The sequence below is a fragment of the Pteropus medius genome, unplaced genomic scaffold (assembly GCF_902729225.1).
Source record: "Pteropus medius unplaced genomic scaffold, Ma_sr-lr_union100, whole genome shotgun sequence".
NCBI lineage: Eukaryota > Metazoa > Chordata > Mammalia > Chiroptera > Pteropodidae > Pteropus > Pteropus medius.
The window spans coordinates 3,764,018-3,787,248 of NW_024352149.1; the positions used below are offsets into that span (position 1 = coordinate 3,764,018).

The 23,231-nt window shown below is 35.8% G+C and overlaps 1 protein-coding gene across 11 annotated transcripts in view; it reads right to left on the bottom strand.

Annotated features, from left to right (window-relative positions):
• The window catches only part of UTRN (utrophin), a 446,059-nt gene that overhangs the window by 90,146 nt on the left and 332,682 nt on the right, over positions 1-23,231 (bottom strand). For all 11 annotated transcript variants that reach the window (XM_039846978.1, XM_039846975.1, XM_039846976.1 and 8 more), the window contains 2 exons: positions 17,636-17,765; positions 2,429-2,697 (listed from right to left, as the gene is read on the bottom strand). In XM_039846978.1, the coding sequence (XP_039702912.1) occupies positions 2,429-2,697; positions 17,636-17,765 (399 nt within the window). The remainder of the gene's footprint in view (positions 1-2,428; positions 2,698-17,635; positions 17,766-23,231) is intronic.

Consider the following 23,231-nt stretch of genomic DNA (forward strand, 5'->3'; position numbering starts at 1 on the left):
TGAAATAAGGGGCTTGAAATAAAGCAAACTGTAAAATGTTTTCAGATCTGCCGTGTGTTTTAGTATAAAGAAGCAATTTATCATGTCTTGGCTGTACTTCCCTATAGGAGATTAAAAATCTATGTGGTCTTTCTTGCTACAAAAACAGACACATCTGCTAGTATTAAAGGTAATGATTGGCAGCCTGTTGGCAGATAAGAATCTCAAACCCATCTCCTGCTAGAGGGTGTGTACTCTGCAAATGAGAATGACTGAGGATAATTTTAGGGAGTTAAAATTATTTGATTACCCCAAAGATTTTGTTTCCTAGTTGCTCTGGCATATTTAATAATATTTAACAATCATCAGTACTTAACTTTAATCTGCCTATAGCTTCAAAGGGATTTGGGGTATACTTTAGAACACATGTAAAGCACCCCAGACTTTGAATCTATTTTATTCGGCTTACTGAAATTTGGATTTTTATTTTCTTTTTTCCTAATAAGATGTTAAAATATTTTAATCCACAGCTTATTCCTTTCTCTTAAATGTTAATTGTAATTTTCCTAGCTTTCCACTTAAGCAGAGATTTGAACAAAAGGATTTGGATGCAGAGGTGGATAGTTCCTTTAATCAAATGGGATTAATAACTACAAAACTTTTAGGCCTTTAATAACTCCAGATATAACTTTTCATTTTTCATTCAACACTATCATCCTATATTAAAAATTGACACTTTCAAATTCAAATGAATAAATTCTTGCTCCAAGCAAGAGGCATTTTGCAGTCTGAAAGAACATACTTTTTGTAAACCACTGACTTAAAGATATTCAGTGTCTAAAACCATCTTTTAAAATACAAGAAGTGTGCAACTTCTAAATAAGTTTTATTTTTAGTTGGTTATTTTAAACTCAGGTCCATCCATCGAAATGGTTTTTAGGATACCTGAGTTGTAGAAAGACTACTTAATTCACACGGTGGCTGGAAACTTACGTATATTTAAAATGAAAGATGGCAGGCACCAAAACTCTTTTAGTAATAATATTTTTAGGTTTAAAATTTAACATGTAAGTTTTAAAACTTTGGATTCAAATAGTTGATCAAAATCGTGCTTCATTATATTATTATAAATGAGGTCTCTACGGTGAAAAACAGAAAAAAATCATGAAAATTCTGCCACTTACTAGCTGTGTGGGCTTGAGCATTATCTTCAGTTTCATTATTTTTTAAATGGGCATTTATAATAATAATAATACCTATAATAATGATAATATATTATAATACTATAATAGTCCAATATAGTATAATAATAATACCTACTTGTTCGGTTAGCGTGAGGGTTAAAAGAGATATCTGTGTAAGCTGGTTAAGAACAGCTCTTGGCACAGAGTAAGCCTCAATAAATGCTAGCTGTTATACTATTCCTATGTCTATACATACATGCATGTATTCATATAATTTGCCTAAGTATTCAGTTAATTTCTTAGACCTTTCTCCTCTCCCTATTCAGCCACATGCACACAAAGGGAGAGCATTACCCAATACCTGTGCACAAAAGAGGTATATCTTTTGCAATAAAAATCCCATTCGTGATAGATATTTCTAGTCTAATACCTTCTGATTTTTCACTGGTTTAGTTTTTATTTGATTTACTACTAGTATATATAGTATATTATGCTATTACAAACTCCACTACACTCTAAATCGGTTATTTGTGTCTCTTATTGACTAAATTCCATTAACTTTTTTTTTTTTTCCTGCATATATTCTGGAATATAGGAGCCCGTGGGGTCTAGAAGATAGGTCTAACATCCTTATCTCTGGGCATTTCCTGAATATCAACAGAATTTACAGCTAAAGAAATCCTTCATTAATATACTCAGATAAAGAAATAAAATGTGGAGATAAGAATTCCCAGGACAACAGTATACTTTTGATTAACATTCTAAATCCAACTACCAATTTACAGAAAATGCAGAGTAGGAAGGAACCTGCCAGACTACACCATGTGGATGCCATTCGGTGAAATCCAAGCTGTGAAAAACACTATAAAAAAAAAAACAATTCAGTTTTCTTAACAAATACGTTGCAAAAAAAAAAGATAGAGGGGAAATCTGGATATTAAAAGGGACTTTAAAATATTTCTTAACCAAGTTTAGGGGATGCACAGTTGAGCGAAATGAAATATGAAGAAAAATGAACGTAAATTATTGTAAAAGTCACTTCAGTTGTTATGTGGGGGAGGTAAAGGGTCCTGATGGTGAGGGGCATATGGACAACATCTGCTGTGACTGGAAATGTTCTATATCCTGATTCTGAGGGGGGCTGTAATGATGTTGCCTTTACAACAATCCCTTATAACAATTTATACGTGTAGCTCTCTTTACTTGTGCTGTATTTAACAGTACAACATTTCTTAACATCCTTTATCAAAGGCAGTGATGCTGACCGTGGTTTTTTCAATGTGGTCCTGCAGCGAGTCGATGAGTAAGTCGCCCACAGGCTTCCAGCCATTTCGCACAGCCTCTGCCTCCTTCATGTCGGCATCTAGGTCGTCCATGGCTCCCTGCAGGTCTCTGAGTTTCTCCAACGCCTTGTCCACTTGCTTTTGCCAATTACTAGTAACAGCATTCAGACTCTCCCACTTCTCTTTAACTTCAGAAGACTGTTTACGCATGGCTTTGGCAATCTTTTGGGCTTTCTCCTCAGGAGTCAATTCTGTTATTTAGGAAAAAAAAAAAAAAAAAGAACAATATTTGGAAGCTTAATCGACTCTATACTCTCTATAGCCAAGTGTGAAGAACACCTTTTGAAGGGTTGCTACCAGGGTACACAGAGACAGAGTTACACTAAACAGGGGAAGAAAAAAACTTCCTTATACTTCTTCCACTAATTCCTTGCTATTTCTCAAAAGAAGAAAATGGTTACAGAGTAATAAGTGGACCAGTGGTTTTGGTGACTCTTGAGTTTTAATATATTTGCAAACCTTGAAATGTCACAATATAAGTCAAGAAATAAAACTATTTTTCTTTAACATAAATTTAGTTATGTAAAAATCCAAAGATAGTTTTTCATTTCATTGTCCTCAAGAGAAATGGCAAGTATAATTAAGAGAGAAAGAACTTTATGTTATGAGGAAAAACTCTGAGAAAATAGGATTAATTTACTGTGTTCCTAAAAAAAAAAAGTCGCTGAAGACAAATAACATATCTTGGACACTTCATCACTGCTGAGTCTGTTTGGCAGTTCATCTTTAACACAGGGCATTTTCTGTAGTTTAGAATGAGTATAGCACATCACAAACATTTCAAGAGAAAAACAGTCAAGATTTCAGGGACCGTCCTAATTATTAATAGAGCAAGAGCGTTTCCAGAATGTCTGAAGTTAGATTTTCAGACAGGTTGAAGGCACGGATAATTCAAGGCCCAGTCTCAGAACTGGGCAGGAAGAGAGTAAGAGCCTAGAAGATAAACAAAAGATATAGAGAGAAATAAAAGTCAAGTTCAAAGCCAAGGGTCAGAAACAGAGATGAGAAGCTGACAAGACAAGGGCAGAGGAATCTGATGGACACAGAGCAGACATTTTGAAAGCGGGCTAGGTAGATCACCAGCTAAACTCTCCTGGGCCTCATCGCCCTCAACAGCTGAGGATGTCTCCATTCCTATGGAGCTGCGTAGATAGCTGTCCTGCTCATCCACTGGAAACAGAGAGGCAGGTCAGAAACATACAACCAAAGTATACTGCAGATCACTTCAAGATAGAAACACATATTCTTCTTTGTGATAGCATCCCATCTTTTAGTATCAGTCACATTAGCAAGATCACTTCACCTCAAAATATTCCAAATCATCGTAAAAAGAACTTGAGTTCATTAAACTTCCTGTTAAGATGAACTTCCGGGTAAGATAAAATGAATAAGCTCTCCTAAACTATAACTTTCATATTTAACATAAATTTATCTGCCTGTCTCTATTTAAATACTATTTAAAAGTCAAGTCAAAGGAGAAAGAACACATATTTTTATCTATCTAAATTTCCAGACATCAATATTTAGACTTAAAAACAGCTATAATAAATCTCTGGGAACCAAATGGACTACGAAGAATTTAATAACCAGAGAACTCTGCATTGCACAACTGGAGTGCCATGGCAACTGAACTGATTACAAGAAGAAGAAGCGTTATGATAGGTGGATAGACTAAAAATACCAGCAAAAGATAAATATGGAAAATAAGTGAATTAGAGACTCAGCTTCAAGGAATGCTTAAGCTTGAGTATAGTCTAGCACAACAGTCAGGGAGGAATCAAGAAGCCTAAAGGGAATTTTCGACAAAAAAGCCAAAAACACAGTGGAGAAAGGAAAGCCTCTTCAATAAATGGTGCTGGGAAAACTGGAAGGCCACCTGCAAAAGAATGAAACTAGACTATTGTCTATCGCCACACACCAAAATTAATTTGAAATCGATTAAAGACCTTAATATAAGACCTGAAACAATAAAATGCATAGAAGAAAACATAGGAAATAAACTCGAGGACCTTGGACTTAAAGAGGATTTTATGAATATGACCTCAAAGGCAAGGGAAGTAAAAGTAAAAATAAATGAATGGGACTACATCAAACTAAAAAGCTTCTGCTCAGTGAAAGAAATCATCAACAAGGTAAAGAGACAACCGCCCGAATGGGAAAATATATTTGCAAGCAACACCTCCGATAAGGGCCTAATGTCCAAAATATACAAAGAACTCATACAACTCAATAACAACAAAAAAACAAACGATCCAATCAAAAATTAGGCAGAGGACCTGAACAGACACTTCTCCCTAGAGGACATACAAATGGCCAACAAATATATGAAAAGATGATCAACATTGCTAGCTATTAGGGAAATGCAAATCAAAACCACAATGAGATACCATCTCACACCTGTTAGAATAGCTATAATCAACAGGACAAGTAATAACAAATGCTGGAGAGAATACAAAGGAAAGGAACCCTCGTACACTGCTGGTGGGACTGCAAATTGGTACAGCCACTATGAAAAACAGTATGGAGGTTCCTCAGAAAACTAAGAATTGATATACCATACGATCCAGCAATCCCTCTTATGGATATTTACCACAAAGATTTGAAAATTCATATCCGAAAAGATATTTGCACAGCGATGTTCATAGCAGCATTATTCACAGTGGCCAGAACATAGAAGCAACTGAAGAGTCCTACGATAGATGATTGGCTAAAGAAGCTGTGGTACATGTATACAATGGAATATTACTCAGCCATAAGAAGAGATGAAATACTGCCATTTGCGACAACGTGGATGGATCTTGAGATAATCATGCTAAGTGAAATAAGCCAGACAGAAAAAGTTGAAAATCACATGATATCACTTATATGTGGGATATAAACCTGAAAGCAACAAATGAACAGGACAAACAGAGACTCATGGACATGGACTATAAACCAGTAGTTACCAGAGGGTGTGGGGGAGAGAAGAGCGGGGAACCAGACGGGGTCAAATATGTGGTGACAGAAAAGAAATATAACTATGGGGGCAGCAGTGAACACACGGTGTAAAATAATACACACACACACACACACACACACACACACACACACACACATATATATATATATATATATATATATATATGCCTTACTGTTAAAGTGTACAGCTGAAACTTTTTGGATTTCGTTAACCAATGTCACCATAAAAAACAAACGAACAAACAAAAACAAAAGAAGCCTGGAGAAAAGTCCTAAAACATGCAACATGTCAGGATTCTAAGGGTCCTGAGAAAAAACTTTGGGAGAAAAGGTATGTCATTAGGCAAACTTTATTTAAACCCTTAAACCTTCAAGATGTTTAGAAAATGATAAGTATATAGTATTTATATTATATGTAATTTATTTCATATAAATATTAAATGTCATGTGTGAGATGGAAAAAATGATTCTTAAATAGCCTGATGAGATAGGGAGTTGATCAATTTTATAATGGTAACACCTGTATGTGTTAATAAGTCACTTGGGCTTTTTTAAAGATATGTTCTAAGTGCTTTTGTTTCATGTTTGTTAAAACAAAAGTATGGTATCAATTTCCGAACAGACAACTTAATTATGACGATTTTCCTTGGATAAAGTAAAAACTGTTTCTGAGTCAGTCATTGAATAACCTGGCAGGGAGACACACAGCTTCTTTGTCCTATAACAAAATACTCGATGCTGGCTGTGACTTTCTGTCTTCTCTTAATGTAAAATCTTTTGATTGAGCAATCCTTTTGTAGCATTTATTATATAATCCTCACGCACACAGCTACTCAGAAAAGAAGAAAAGCTTTATGTTCAATTCATCATCTGTTTTCCAGAAAGGAAACGTATTAACTAATCATAGTCAGGATGAAAGCCCTTCCCATTGCAGCAACAATCTCAGCTTAATGCAAACTTTACACCAAGAATAGAGTGAGGCACATAACCAAACGAAAACTCTCCAGGACATCTGTGAAACAGGTCATAAGAAGCAACATGTGAAATATCAACTTATGACAATTTGGAGTGAGAAAGCAGGCAATCAAATTAAAACAGCAAGAAAGCAGAAAAGACAAAAATAATAAAGGGAAATAACTACACTTAAAAATCCTCTTGTTATTTGAAAATCAAAGGACAAAGTATACTTCAAATTTTGTGGAAAAATTTTGTGAGAAATTCTAAGACCTTTGCGTAAGAGTGGACAGTCTTCTAGACCAGTGGTTCTGAATTCTGGTGAGATATTAGAAACCACCTGAAAATTGGTTTGTTTTTAAATGCTGATCCCCAGGGGCCCTACTCCCAAATATTAAGAGTCTGACTTAGTGGGTCAAGGGTGAAGGGCAGCACAGATATATTTTAAAAGCTCCCCAGGTGACTGTAACGTATTGCCAGGACAGAGCACCAACAGCCCATTGGCTCATCAGTTGATTCCTTTGGTCCCTGCTGATGATACTCCAGTGAGCTGTTGTGTCATTCCCTAGCACAGCAGAGCCACAGAAACTGAAGGCCAGAGAGCAAAGGAAGTTCAGTGATAAGAGGGTCGTTTCATTTGCATTAGAAAAGGCAGCAATAGAAGCTAATCTGAGAGACAGAGGAAACAGCGGGACACAACCAAATAAATTTACTGACAATTCTCAGACCAGAAATGCTTTCCAGTGTCCCTCTCCTATTCCTTATAGTGTGTGTGTGTGAGAGAGAGAGAGGGAGGGAGGGAGGAAGGAAGGGAGGGAGGAGAGAGAGAGGGGAGAGAAGAGAGAGAGAGAGAGAGAGAGAGAGAGAGAGAGTGAGTGTGAGTCAGACAGTCAGACAGACAGACAGACTGACTGGATATTTTTGAGGGGGAGCACTTCGTTCCACTCTCCTTTTTCCATTCTCCCCCCTTCAGGCCTTTCCATTTTTCCGGCTAAATATTGAGGGCGGAATTACATTTTAATTTCTATATTTATATTCTTATATTCATATTATATACTTAATATAATTTAATATATTACAAATATTATATTTATTTTACATTTATAAATTTAAAATAGCAATTTCTTTATTGTGTTACAAAGATATTTAAGAAAGAACAGATAACCATCTTTTAGGAAGAGGAAAAGACGAAAAAAGAGAGGAGAAAGGAATGATCAACCCTGAAGTTTTCTCTTGTCCCATTATCTTTATTCTTCAAATATGCAAATCAGTTGGATGGCATTTACACCACATTTTCCTTTATACTTTTGGGAGAAAGACTGTAATATGGCTCACTGGAATACAGGTAGAAAACCAACCTGGACCAGAAGCTGAGACTAGGATTTGTCATCAGCCCTGCTCCCACCTCGCCCTTCACTCTGAAGCAAGGTGCATGACCAGCTGGTCCTAGTTGCACCAAGTGGGGACCCTATTTTTCTTATGCTGGGAAAAGTAGGGTCCTGAGGCTTCTTTACCTCTGAAATTCAATTATATAGGAAAGGCAAAGCCACCATAGAAACCTTAACAATAGAGGAGAAAAAAAAAAATCCCCCCTCTGTGTGCTTATGCAAATTTTTTTTAATTAACAAAAAGTATATATTTCTCCCATGAAATAATAATAGAAACCTATTAGAATCAGCCCAGTGTTGTTTTTAATAAAGATTCCCCATATTTATTACATTTTCTTCTTAATTATGTTACAAACAACTCTCCATTGTGACTTTTTATTCTTACAGTTTAAAGCCTTATAGCATGCATGTTTTATTTCTTTCCATCTTGGTTTTTCACGCTTCAGTGTAGAGATTTGTTGTCCTCAAGATATAATTACGGAATTCAGTTGGATTGAATGGAATTTTTAGCTTTAGTTTTTATTGAGAAAGCTCAACTTTATAATTTTAAGTGGAAATCTTTCTACTTATTTTTAATTCCTCCTCCTATCCATGTAAAGCATTTATAAAAAGGGTTTTACTGTAAAAGAGGTTTTACAGTCATTTCAAGTGTGGTAATTCCAAACATCTTATTTGTACTATGTGCTTTTTTTGCATGTACGCATAATTGTACTGTTATATTTCATCAAGAGTTGAAAAGGAAACATGAAGAAAAATAAATATAGAAAAACACAAAAACACATATGAAAACATAGAAAAACATTTTCCAGAGTAGCATCTTCACTCCTGTACAGTTTGGAGCAAGGAAAGATTAGGACATCGTATGCTAGTTCTAATACTAAGTATTTATATCATCATAGATATATTCCTTATCTCTTTGAACCTCAGTTACTATCTATAAAGCTATTGGCACAAGCCTGGCACATAGTCGTGCCTCAAAAAAAGTTAATTTCTTTCATTTCTTTTATTATTATATTATTAAGACTGGGAGGTTTAGACATCTACAGAGATTTTCACAATACAAAAACCAAGTTGATAGGCCAACAAGAATTCAAGGGATAAAACATGTCTTCATATCTTTAGAGACTCATCTAAACTTGTTCTCTCTCACTATTTCTCCCTTCATTAACTTCCATTTCTCCTTGCTTTTCTCTCTCTTTCTTCTCATGACCAAAACATGCTTCTGATTAAAATGGGAAATAAATTCTTCTGAAAATTTCCTCTGATTACATGATTAAGATCAACTTAATCTCTTTGAAATGATCAGTGTTTAAGAGGACCCTGCCCATTGCCTATTCTACATGGTGTCTGATGACAACAATTCATTATGAATCTTATTATAAGTACATAATCAAGTGCCATTAGCTGATTACTGTAATGTTCTAATTATGTTCATCTAATAAATTATAAAGATGACAATAGTAAGAGGCTATCTAGAGTAGATTAACCTGCTAATGCGTAGCCTAAATCTTTCAGCAGGGGTATGATAATGCAGATCTATCCATTTTGCCAAGGGACTTCTCAAGTTCTTTTAAAAAAAGGGGGGCGTACAGTGAACATGAACAGATGCATTCAGGAAAAAGCATACTCCAAAGTAAAGAATATCTTCCACAATTGCAAAATGCGAGGTATTAACAAGGGTGGGGAAGCATGGAGGGGAAATAGGAACACAGATCACACTATGGAGGGAGATAAATAGCATTTCTGATCAAAAGTTAATGAAGGAAGAACTAGACAGAGATCAAATATTTTTAAAAGTTATACTCTGCCAGTAAAGTGAGCCTAAGTTAAAAAAAAAAAACCCAGCATGGAGCTGAGAAGGAACAGATTATTAAGAAGATTAACCTCCAAGGAAAGGAGCAGGAACAGCAGAGAGGTCCTGGAATAGACCTAACCCTAGATCTAGCTTTCAATTTTCTATAACTGAATATTCCCTGAATTTCCTCACACTAAGGGTAGCTCTGTAACTCATTCAGGGCAGACATCTGTGATGGACACAGCAGGCAGGACACTGAGGGCAGGACAGTAATACCATAAGGGCAGAAGAGAAGCTGGGAAGGTAAGTTTTGGGAGGGTAAAGATATGTTTTGTTCACTGCTGTGTCATCAGTATCTAGAACATCACCTGGCACATGGTAGGCATTCAATAAGCACTTGTTAAATAAAAGAATAAATCTCCGTATAATATCTTTGACTTGGGAAAACAACCTTCCCCTTTCTCCTTTAAAAATCAAAGGACAGGAGTCTTAGATTAAAAGTATTCTGTTTCTTTGCCACACTACTGCCCATCCCTCCCCAGGCTGCTTTCCTGTGGGACACGGCAGCCGAGAATTGATCAAGCTAGGAAAGAAGTGCTGAGCTTTCTACCCAAGCTGAGCCATTCTTATAAAAGAAGTTAGGTATGTCTCATATTTACAAATTGCCAAAATATGTGAGGAGTTCTATGAAAGAGGAGAATGTATGCCTCTGCTAGGATTCCATTTTTTAAAAAACGGCAAACCCTCTAATTCACTCTAGAAGCATCCAGCTTTCAAGAAGAACAACAACAAAGTACAGGGCCACAGTAAGAGTTTAGTATCCTCTTATTCTGTGGTTAAATCTGAAAGTTACATCCCAGATGTTGATCACAATAAAATACGTACATGTAAATTATTACCACCTTTTTTATGAGGCAAATGAAATTTATGGATCGTTGTAACAGTGATTAGAGAACATAACAGATGTGGACAATTCATTTTTTAAAAATGCTGTGTCCATAAAACTAATTTTTGTTATCATATAATTCTTCATCAGGAATGTTAATTCGTTTATTCAAATCGGATTTCATTACTATGGTATTCATTAGCAGGCCAAAAAGTTTTTGAAACTTTTATGCAGTCAATAAGGTTACTGAGCCGGCTCATGATATTTTAGAAAAATTAAAGACTAGATTCATTACATCCATCCATACATTATAGCAACTTTAAGTTGGGAGGGAACACATTGCTGCTATATAGCGAAGAGCACTGGAAAAGAAAGTAACATTATATTTTTCTGTGCTTTTTCACGCATTACAATTTTACTGATCTAATTTGGACTCGAGAAGCTAATTAAATTATCGTCTTGGTCTACGGGCCTGAAAGCAATTATTTATCTGCCAAGTTTTTATATGAAAATTAAAATGACAAAGTCTAATACTGTGTAAACACCTTGTCCCTCGGTGCTGGGAAATCAGTGAACTGGTATGTCATTCTATTAAGCAGCCTGACATTCTAGTTACAAAAAGAAAAAAAAATAACAAAGTTTATAGTTACTATATGAAATTTTTTAAAGTAGAAAAAAATAGAAAATAAAATCATGTTTCTACTGAGTATCTAGAATCCCTTTTGATTATTGGGGTAGCTAAGATAGCATGCAATGATGGTTAAGAGCGGCGAGTTTAGCGACGAGCCTGAGCAGGTGTGTCAGGCTGGGAAGCGCTTGGCTGACAGTGTCCTTCCAAACCTCTCCGTCTCAGTTTCCTCACCTGCCAAGTGGGTGGTGAGAGTATTCACACCTCAAAGAGCTGTTATGAGAATTCAAGGAAAGAAGGCATGGAGGTGCTGGGCGATGCCCGGCACACTTTAAGCACCTGATAAAAATGTTGCCTTGTAAACATCCACGTTGACTAACGTTTCGCCCTTCTCTCTTTCTTTCTGGGTTGGTTCTTTCTCCATCTACCATGTTTATACAGAGGACCTGCTCATCCCAGCAGACCCTGAGCTCCATGTTACTTGAATCCTAGAATGTGCTAAATCTAAAAAACGTCTGCACCTCCCTGGTATGAGGGTGTGAAGTATATGGTCACAGGATATCTAAGAAAATGAAAACTTGTGAAAAGAGGCAGAAAGAAAGACATGGAGAAAAGGCTTCTGGGTGGCATTCCAGTCCTTGTGGCCGGCCATTCCAGCTGTGTCCTTGCCCTTGCTGTAATTTGAGTATGGGGGCTAACAGATTCCTCCTCATGCCCATGAGTATAGAAGTTGGATGTCTGTCATTTACAATGAGTGAGTTTCTAATTAATAAAGATATTATTTCGGAAACAAAAATATGCCCTGTGGAAAAACACCCATTAGTTTTACTAGCCTAATTACTTAGGATGTGTAATTTGGTCTCATATTATGAGATGCAAGGAAATAATTACTGCCGTTTTTTTAGTATAACCTTAAGTTACACTGAGAAGTATAAAAGTAACTTCTACTAACGTATATGTTAACTTTATACTTTTACTCATTTAATGGTCATGAAATTTTATTTGCACATGGTTGCTAATACTGGCATAAAATGCACTGACATAGTGGACTGAAAAATGTCACTTATTACTTCTTTGTTATACCATAAAATATGTGAGATTTCACATAGGAGAAAAAATAGTCCTAATAATTGGCTTTCTAAAGTATTATGAACATTTAATAATTAAACATTTAATAATTGAAACAGTATACTCTGAGTTAAAATATTAAATACTGCTAAATATACAGAGCCAGCTGTCAAAGACCAAAGAGGAAAAATATTAACTCATATATATTTTTTGCCTGAAAAGATGATTATTAACCATTAATCACAGGTATAATATATAACTTCATAAAGGTTCATATGAATAAACATATATACAATTATATACACTACATACACAAAACTATAAACAAATGAACAAACTAAAGTAAAAGCTGCGTTTTTTTCTGTGACTATCATTTAAATGACACAAAATAAACTAACCAACTACACCTGGCTGAAAAAGAAATAATGTTCAGATAGCATGGAATAAAATAATAGATGCAGTAATAGTAATGCCTTGACTGAACTAAATTTTAAAGAAGACTAAAGGGAAATTTATGAACAAAATAATGCAATCCTTTTTTGTCTTAAAGTCAAAAGCTGAAGAGAGGAAAAGAGCTTTCCTAAACCCACAATACAATGAATTGTACAATTTTCTCAACACTTTTAGAGGAGAAATAGCCTATTAAAGTGTTAGCAATTTTATTTAATAATGACTACCATGACTTTAAATCACAAAGTGTGTGTGTGTGTGTGTAGTGTCCATACTTGCATCTGTACATGCACCTGCCCACATGAGCATGTGGTGTTGCGAGAAGGACGCGCATGTGAGGCTCTAACTCGCCTGTGCAAATTTGACTGTTAATCTGAACTGCTGATAATAAATAGGTAAGAAGACACATGCATTCCCTGATTACCTCAAGAGGTTTGGGGGCGGGAACGGGCTAAGAACAACTGTGGCTGAGTCCCATCGCTGTCTTACTCATCTACTGTCACTATGCAGCTGTGCGGTTTTCAGAGGAATTCAAATCTGGGACTGAAAACATTAAGGGGAGGTTGGGAGAACACGGGAGAAGCCAAGAAACATTTGTACAGGGTTAAGATGTTCTGGATATTGAAAGTTAAGACGGAGCTATGAGGTCAATGGCCAATGAGCAGAGAGAGAGAGAGGAGATAAAAATGAAGGGATGGCTAAGGAAGGTCACGAATACAGCAGTTTAGTGCTCTGTTCCTGGGTCTATCCTACATTAACTGATGACCTTGGTCAGCACCACAATATTTTCTTGACCTTTGTGTTTCTATTTCTTTAAAAAGAAGGCATTCTGTTTGATCTGCCCAACTCACTGAAGTAGGAGAATACGAAAGTGGTCTGAAAAGTAAAAGAATAATATAAATGATGAGAGATCTACTGTTCTATTGTTCTACTTTTAACACATATAAACCTGATGCCTAAAATAAAGTGAAAAACAATTCAACAGCATTAAGGCAAAAAATTATATATTGACATGATAAAGAATAAAATTAAGTAGTTCCATATTGCTCAAACAAGATAAAGAGACTAGTGTCAAAGTTCTGAACATCATACAATTTCTGTAATTATTCAGGTAATTTTGGTTCAATTGAAAATTATAGTTGGCCTTTGAACACGGCAGGGGAGGGGAGTGGTCAGGGGCATAGACCCTTGCACAGTCGAAAATTGCGTCTAACTTTTGACTCCTGATACACTTAACTACTAATAGTCTACTGCTGACCAGAAGCTTTACCGATAACATAAACAGTCGACTGATACCTATTTTATATGTTAAATGTATTATATACCGTATTCTTACAATAAAGTAAGCTGGAGAAAAGAAAATATTAAGAAAATCTTCAGAAAGATAATACATTTACGGTATTTATTGAAAAAACTGTAGATACTTGGATCTACATAGTTGAAACCCACATTGTTTAAGGGTCAACTGTACTTCTGAGAAAGTGGCTTTTCTATGAGCTCATTGGATTTTCACTGTTTTCTATACAATATTTATCTTGGCTGCTTAGATCGTTTTTCATATTCTTTCAGGTTCTCAATAAATGAGAAAGGTTACTAAGCTGAGTTTCAGACACAGGTGTCGCTGACAGTCAGAGAGATGACAGGGGCCAGGGAAGCACAGAGGTGAGCTGGGAGTGGAAAGGGTCCAGGAGGACAGAAGTCTGGGTCGAAGGAGACAGGTGAGCAGAGGTTAGGCCGGCAAATGAGAAAGGAGTTGCAAATCAGGTAAGAGAGACCTACAGGCAGAAATATCAGGATGGGCAACAAGATAAAGGCAAGTCAGCCCATTACCTGCAGAGAACATCATGGAAAGTTTGGTGTTGAATGGACACTAGTTTGGCATAGAGAGAGACACATGAGATGCTGCTACACAAGAAAGCTGAGGCCAAATCACTGTGCTGCCTGTATGCCAGGTAAAGGAGCTCGGATTCCATTCTAGGGCTACTGGTGGTTTTTAAACCAAGGGAACAAATGCCAGTTCTGTGTTTTAGATATATTATTGATGTGTCTATGTTAATGCACAAATACCAATTAAGAAAGTATTGCAAAGGTCCTAGCCAAAAACGGTAAGAGCCTAAACTATGAAAGTAATATTAGTAGTGATTTTTAAATATTTAAAGTCTACATACTAGAAAGTTGCTAACAGAGTAGATCTTAGAAGTCCTCATCACAAGGAAAAATTATTTGCAACTATGTGAGATAATGGATGTTAACTGGACTTATTGTGGTGATCACGAATTATATATATTTACCAAATCATCATATTGTTGTATACCTTAAACTTATATAATGTTACATGTCAATCATATCTCAATAAAACTGGGGGGGGGCGGTGAATATCTAGCAAACATACCTGATGAGATTCTTTGTCAGCAACTGATCATTTGGTTGAAACCGTTTGCTTGTTTTTAACAGCATTTATCAATTAATAGATGACCAAGAACAACTCACACCTGTGCTACTCAGTAATACCATAAAACTCCATAGCTTACCGTTAAAAAAATAAAAAAGATATACATACGTATGACACTATAAATGATAACAGAACAAAATGAAAATAAGAGCTGGGGGGAAAAAGGCATTGTGAGAGAAAAATCATGGAGAAAAGTATTTTCTAGAATAGTTATTTAAAAGTAAAGAGATGGCTCCATTTGGGTGTGCCCCTCTGGCACAGTATACATACCATACTCAGTAAGTACATGCTTATTAAATAGAATTTTTAAACTCATATGATTTTTCCCTGCTCCATCCTCTCCAACACCAAACTTTAAGTAGCATCACACAAGATAACTAATGTTCAAATGCTTCCTATTTCTGACAGCAGCTATACAAAAGTCATGATAAACAACAAAAGTATAAAAGCTATTATGGATAATTTTCTTTCATTTTCAAAACAGGTAAAATCAGCCAGCATTACAGAAAATAATGTCAGGAAAGGAGAAAGCATGAAAATTGTTATTCGTCAAAGAAAAAACCTACAAAAAACAAAAAAAAAAATCATAAAGTTAAATTAACATGACTTTTCCCTTGCCTCCTAATTATAACATGTAAAATCGGGGCTTAGAAACATCTTGAATATAAGAGCAAAATAAAAATTCAAAATAGAATGTGTGGGTTTTTAGTTTTTGTTTTTTACCCCTTAAACTGACTGACCATTGAGGAGGAAAATTTATAGCAAAGTGAAGCTTTATTGATACAAAGCTTTTTTACTGTTGTAAAGTAGCTTGTTATAAAATGTTTCCTCTATTCTCTGGAAAGTACTGAGGAAGCAAGGAGATGTGAAAAACAGATTTAAGGCAGACTTTAAATTGGATAAGGTGAGACAAGGGAACTTATTTTTCTTCCAAGCTTAAAAAAATAAACTACAATAGTACCTTCTTTCTTGCTGTATTAACTTGGAATGTTCTGCCTGACTTTTCAGGGCCTCTGTAATCTGAACCAGACAGCACGTACCAGCTCCTCACTCCCGCTGCCTTGTCCAGGCACAAGCGCTTGGCCTCCAGGCCAGGCTGACCAATTCCCTGACACACAGCCACTCTGCTCCTCACTGCTGTGCTGCTTGCTGCTTTGGATGATGCTGCCCAGTGTGGCCATCCTTCTTCCTTGAACCAAATCACTTCCTACCATACCCAAGAGTGCTCAACTCAGGCATTCATCCACTCAATGACTGTGTAGAAGGCACCCCACCCACTATATGCACGTGTGTGTGCGTATGCACACGTGTATGTTGTGTGTGTGTGCATGTGCATATGACATATATAACACTACTCGGAATAAGTCTTCAAAGGTAGAAATAACAATTATGAGAGATTTGCAGACTATGGGATTTGCTGAAAGGTGGAGACTCAACAATGACTTAGGTCCTTGGTAAACTGTTGACCCAACCAGCAGAAAATAAAAATTAATGCTAAAAAAGATAATAATAATGCTGTGTGTGTATCCCACAGACATACATATAAAAGTAGGCTTAATGGGTCAAGAAAATCATGACCTTGACGGGAAATTTACTCAGATTGACGTAGAACTTCCCTGAGAAACGCCGAGTAGAAAAATGGCTACCTGTCCAAATGCCTGATCCAGTTCCAGCCACAGTCAAAGAGAACATTTTCCAATTGTACTTCCAAGTAAGAATGTTCGTGAATAGATCTGCAAGGCTGCCATGGCTGGACAGAGCCATGGCAGCCTTGCAGATCTGCTTTGATTATGTGAAATGAATGACTGAAAACTATTTTGAATGGTATGTTTATTTTTAAAAATGCAGCAGAATGCTCTTATTGCCAACAATGAAAAATCATAATAAAGATATAAGCTGGCACCAAAATTCATCTCTTGAATTTACTGTGATTTATTGCTATTTGCTAAGGTAGTTATTATTTCAATTCTAAGCCAAAGTACACCAATAGTACAGGTTATTATTTTTTAAATTAAATTCTATCGTCTGCTTATAAAAGAAAGGCACTTTTGTATCTTATTTTAAAAAGTATTCTTAAAAAACTGAAATTTAAAACAATCTTACTTTATCGATATTTAAATATTTTATATATTTACAATATTATATATTGTATTTAAATACAATAGTATATATTGTGTTTGAATGCTATTCTTTTACTTGCAATTATTTACTATATAATCTGTTTAGATATATGAAATGTAAATTTTTATTTTTTAAATTATTTTTAATGCCAGTATACTTTTTAATAAATCAAATTCTCTGTAATTTCCTTTTTAATAATGATATGGAAGTATAGGATCATTTTGTTTTTTAAGAATGTAGACATTTGTTAAATAATTTATTTGATTCAATCATTTCTAGAAGAAAAAATTTTAATATCAGATCCTGAAATACTGTAAGAAAATTTTTAAATGTCAGATCCTAAAATGCTCAAAAGAAATTTCTTACTTAATTTTGGTTGTTTATTTTCTCACATGTATTGTTTTGATGTGCGAAAGAAGCCAGTCTCACCTGTTTTTGATTGTAGGTTTCTCCTTGGTTCTTCAGGGGCCTCAATTGGCTGATCAGCCAGGAAAACTCGAGCTTGGTCTATAGCATTCAGGACAGAATATTCTTTCTCCTTTAACTCTCGTCTCAGTGCCTTTGCAAAAAGAAGCAAAAGTTGAATTTGTAAACTAATGTGTTCACCAAGTTAAGAAACATCTTAAATTAGACCACTTCTGACCACACTTGTCAAGGGGATGACTAATAACCAGCATTTATGTGAGATTAGAAGTGAAAAGTGTAAATTTTACACATATGAATGATGAAACAACTGAATAAAAAGGAAAAAGATGATTCCTGTAGAATTTAAATATGCAAAAAAAGAGAACACTTTACAATATTCACCTCAGGGAAACTGTTACAGTATATTTGAATTTACACAAAATGTACCTTTAGGGTTATCACTACTGTCAGATTGCTAAAATATAATAGCCTGTTCTAAGGCACTTTTTTCCTAATAAAACTGACAAAAAAGTTACATCCAATGGTACAGAAGAAGGTAATTTCACAAGTAATGAGATCCTCAGAAGTGTTTTACATTCTTTAGAATATATTAAGAAAAAATAAGTGATAGAAACAAATTAAAGTACATGAAATCAAAACAAAACCAAAGAAAACACATAAAAGACAGTCTCCAATTATCTTAAAATACGTTCCATATCTCATGCTGAGGCAATTACGATTTTTCCTTTGTGAGGTTTTTCATGCATATCTAGGATGCTCAGAACAGTTTGTCTTCAGTACTTTCGTTCTTCTAACTAGGGTTAAACTTTCACCCCTGCTACTATAAAATCTGTGATGATTAAGACTAATTGACTAGAATTTAAAAACAAAACTCAGCCATTACTACTGCAGGATAAGAGTAAATCAAGATTTTCTCAAGTGCTATTTTAATGGTGTAGCTAGATCAAAAATCATTGTTAATATTGTTATCCTCTTAAGTTATGCACATAATCACCTACTGGCTCTTATATTTTGCTTTTAATGCAGTTCCCTGACAATATTGAAAGTTTATTTTCTAAAATATCACACTCTAGTAGTATTTTAGAATCAATAGTCTTTCCTTCTGAACATAGCTATTGTTTTTAAGAGCATTTGACATTAATATGTTGGGGTGATGAGGTATTTCTAGGCTAAATTCTCGTCTTTCACAATAAATAAAAAGTAAACATTAAAGATCTAGAAATACCAAAATATTCATATGATGTAAAAAAATGGAGCTAAACACCAGAAAACACTGATAATAAAGTTGAAAAGGACCTGCACGGGTGGGGGGGTGGTGAGAAGTATAAAGAAATGGAGTGACAGAGTGCTGTTTTTTGTGATAAGCACTGTAAATATTTTTGAATTTTAAATGATGTAAAATTACGACGATTAAAAATTTAAACTGAAAGAAAGTAAACACCAACCCACAATTTAGACATAGTAATAAAGTGCAGGATGTGAGATGAAATAACACTTTCTCTAAAATCCATAGATAACGTTTATGTGTCCTTCCTAGCCTCTATATAACCAAAGACAGACCATGAAGCAAGCATAAGGCAATTCTCAGATGTTGGGAGAAGAGTGACAAAAGCTCCACTATATCTATTTAAGAAATGCAACTTGTGAAGAAGTCCCCAGGTGTGACATTGCAGGAGAACAAGATGATCTTCTGACATTTAAAGTTTCTGTTATACAGAAATAAAGGAGACACAAGAAAAATGGGGAAAATACATTTTTAATCCAGAAATATATACATATGCATTTACAGGTCCTGAGTCAATTCTTCTTTTAACATAGATTTATTGTTAGAGCAAGAAGCTCCAGCGGAATGAAAATACTCCTAGTATGCACTTTCAAAACCAGTTAGAAATATAAAATAATGATATGAGAAAGCATGTTGCCTAAAAGACAGTAGTGAAAAACAGTAGGTAATTTAGCAGAATTATTGCTAAATATTTTAGTGGTCAAGAATATTTATTCTCAAAATCCAAAACTTAACCAGTAAATGTGGGAGCAGTAAAGATTTTTTTAAATGATGTGCAAGGGCTGTGCCAGATTTCTTCCTTTTGAAAAGGAAGTACCAGGAATACACCTACTAAAGGCAAGCTGCTCAGGAGAAGGTGAAGGAGCCAGAAAAAACACCTCCCCACTCTGGTTCATCAAATAAGATGAAGGTTTCACAGCCAGCATTGAGAGGCCTGGCACAAAAGAGGACCCAGGAAACACCAAGTGGTTGATGATGTGGGAAGAAATTGAAAACTGAAAGAAGACAGAACATAAAGGAATGTGACTCAGAGAAGGGAGAGCACAAGCAGTGGTGGTCCTCGGGAAACCTAAAAGATTATGTATGAGGCATATATTTCGCAGACAGTGCATCCAGATCTCATGGTGGGGAAAGAAGATAATATGATCCACACAACTTAGGCATATAGTAATTTCTGACTGGGAGTTCTAGATCATTATTAGTCCTCAAAGTGTGCATTGGGTAGGGGTATGGGGAGAAGAGATGGTAAAGGGAGATGGGTCTTGAATCTATTTTTAGAATTTCAAAAATCTAAATGGATATATATATATATATATATTTGTCTACAGAAAGGATAACTGGGAAAATTGACCTGTCAACTTCCTTGATGGCTGGAATTTTATCAATTTAACATGAATGCTTTCACAATGGATAATTTCACTGACTGGCAGCTGGCTCTGCCCAGACATCCACATGGCGGATTCCCTCATCCGATGAGGCTTTCTCAATGAAATCCAGGCACCCACCTTATTTAATGTAGCATTCCACCTTTTCCTTACATTTCCCAGCGCCGTCACTCGGCTTAACCATTTGCGTACTTCCCACACTTGTCACTTTGTAGTACACTAGGTAAATATTTAGTTATTATGTGTTTATTGTCTGTCTCTCTCAGATAAAGTATAATCTCCACAAGGCCAAGGACCTTTTCTGTTTTCTTCCGCTGTAATAAATGAGGCACCCACATCAGTGCCTTGGAACCTAGTAGAGCTCAGGTGGTTCTAAAGTGCTTCCTGGATGAAGTGTCTAAATTGAGTCTTGCAGAGGGAGAAGGGTAGTCTCAACAGAGGAAACTAAACGCTAGCAGAAGAATAAGAGAGTATGACATTGTGTGCACTCAGGGAACTCCATATATTTAGAGCAGATAAAGCAGTAACAGCCAAGGTGGACAGATATCAGGTCACAAAGACCACTGTATGGTGTCCTAAGCATCTGAGACTTACCCAGTAATAGGTGCTGGGAAGCCAGTGAAGAGCTGGACAAGGTCAGCATGGGGTGGGGGGTGACTGTTAGATTTACATTTTTGTTTTTTACAATATTGTCAGGTCTCCTAGATTCATAAAAAACAAACCTAGAGTCTGAGAAAGCCGCACAGGACTGGAGAATCTATTTTCCTTCCTCACCACATTAAACTCCAGCACTTCATAAAACAATCTGCTCTGCACAGCGTGTTGACAGGGAATGTCTCATGGACTCCTTTGATATGCCGAGGTAGAGAAGTACAGGAGGCAAGCATGGGCAGGTGGGAACCACACCACCTAAGTAAAAAATGCGGGTCTCCAGCCCTGATGCCAACACACCACCCAAATATCCTAGAGAACGGGATACATTTAATACTATCTGTTCATACTCTATTTTGCAAACTTAATTTTGTTATTCAATTTGTCCTATTTCAATTATATTTAATTGCATGTCAGTTATGGGTTTAACTTTCAACAGCATTACATATATAATCATTTCACCACCCTTTACCTCTCAATTAGAGAAAAAAGAAAACCAGCATTTCCTAACCACCTGGTGAACGTTAATGATAAGATAATTAGACTCCAACAGAGTTGTTTTGTATACAGAGCTACAAAGTAGCATTCAGCTTTAGGTTCGATATCACATGACATATATGGTCTGCCTTAAATAACATAATCTAATTGGAATTTTTTCTATTTTAATGACTTTATATTTTCATTCAAAACAATTCTGTTATCAGGCAATAGCAAGTATTGGCGAGGATGTGAAAAATTTAGAACCCTCATACACTGCTGGTAGAATGATAAATAAAATGGTACAGCCACTTTGAAAAACAACCTGGCAATTCCTTAAAATGTTAAACATAGAGTTACCATATGATCGGGCAAGTCCACTCCTAGGCGTATACCCAAGAGAAACGAAACTCTATGTCCACATAGAAACTTGTACACAAATGTTCACAGCAATGTTATTCATAATAGCCAAAATGTGGGCACAATCTAAAACATCCATCAATTGGTGAATGGATGAACAAAATGTTGTATATCCATACAATGGAATCTTATTCAGCAATGAAATGAATGAAATACTGATACATGATACAACATGGGTGAATCTGGAAAACATTATGCTAAGTGAAAGAAGCCAGACACAAAAGCCTGTTACTAAGAAACGCCCAAATAGGTAAGTGTAAAGAGACAGAAAGTAGATTAGTGGTTCCTTAAGGCTGAGAGATAGGGGGAGAGATAGGGAATTGATTGTTCATAAGCATGAGGTTTCTTTTGGGGATAATGCAAATGTTCTAAATCTAGATTGTCATGATGGTCGTATGACTCTGGGAATATACTAAAAGCCACTGTGCTGTACACTTCAATGGAGTGAACTTTATGTTATGTTATCTCAAAATTGTTATTAAAATAATAATTCTGTTCTTTCTCTCAAAGAAGTGTTCTAGGTAACGTGTTTATTTTCTAACCTCCATCCCCACCCACCTGCAAAGTAATGGCTCATCCCACACGGTTAGTATGTTCCGACCTCAGTGTTTCCAGAGTATTTTGTATTCCTCTAACATAGCTCGTCCTGATGTATTGTCAGTTCTTCCAAGGTAAGGCTCATGTCTTAATCATTTGAAATTCTCCCCAATGCCTGCCTAGCCATATATAGAAAGCACTCAATATATGCTTGAGAAATAGACAATATAATAAGGAATGCTTTCAGAATTAAATGCCATGTAGGAGCTCAAACTACGGCCAAGCAGAATATACCAAAGTCTCCCAAATCTGATTATCCTAAATTGGAATCATTAGCAGATTCCACTTAGCTTTGGATTATTTGAACTATCTACTTTACAAATTATTGGTAAATGATTTTTGGATGCAAAGTTAGTTTTTTCCTAGCATCTATCAGCTAGTAAGTATTAAGTATTTCAGTTTGCTGTTGATCATTTTATTAATAGCAAATATTCTTTCTCTCCCTAGATAAACAAGGAACTTATCTCACTGAAGAAGTGGTGTGGGCTCATGCCATCTACCCCCTTTTTACCACATCCTAATCCATCAGGTAACTGCATAGGGCACAGTTTCAAATAGTTTCAAAAACAACTGCAGTCATTAGATTGAAGGTTATATCCATCATCACTATTGTGTATCAAACCCATGTAAAATTACTGGCTTAAAACAATGACAATTCATTTTTCGTGATTCTGTGGGTTGGCAGTTTGAGCATTTCTTCTGCTGGTGCCACCGGAGATTACTCCCGAGGCTGTAGTCCTCTGTGGCTTGAATGGAGTTGGAAGTCCAAGATGGCCTCACTCAC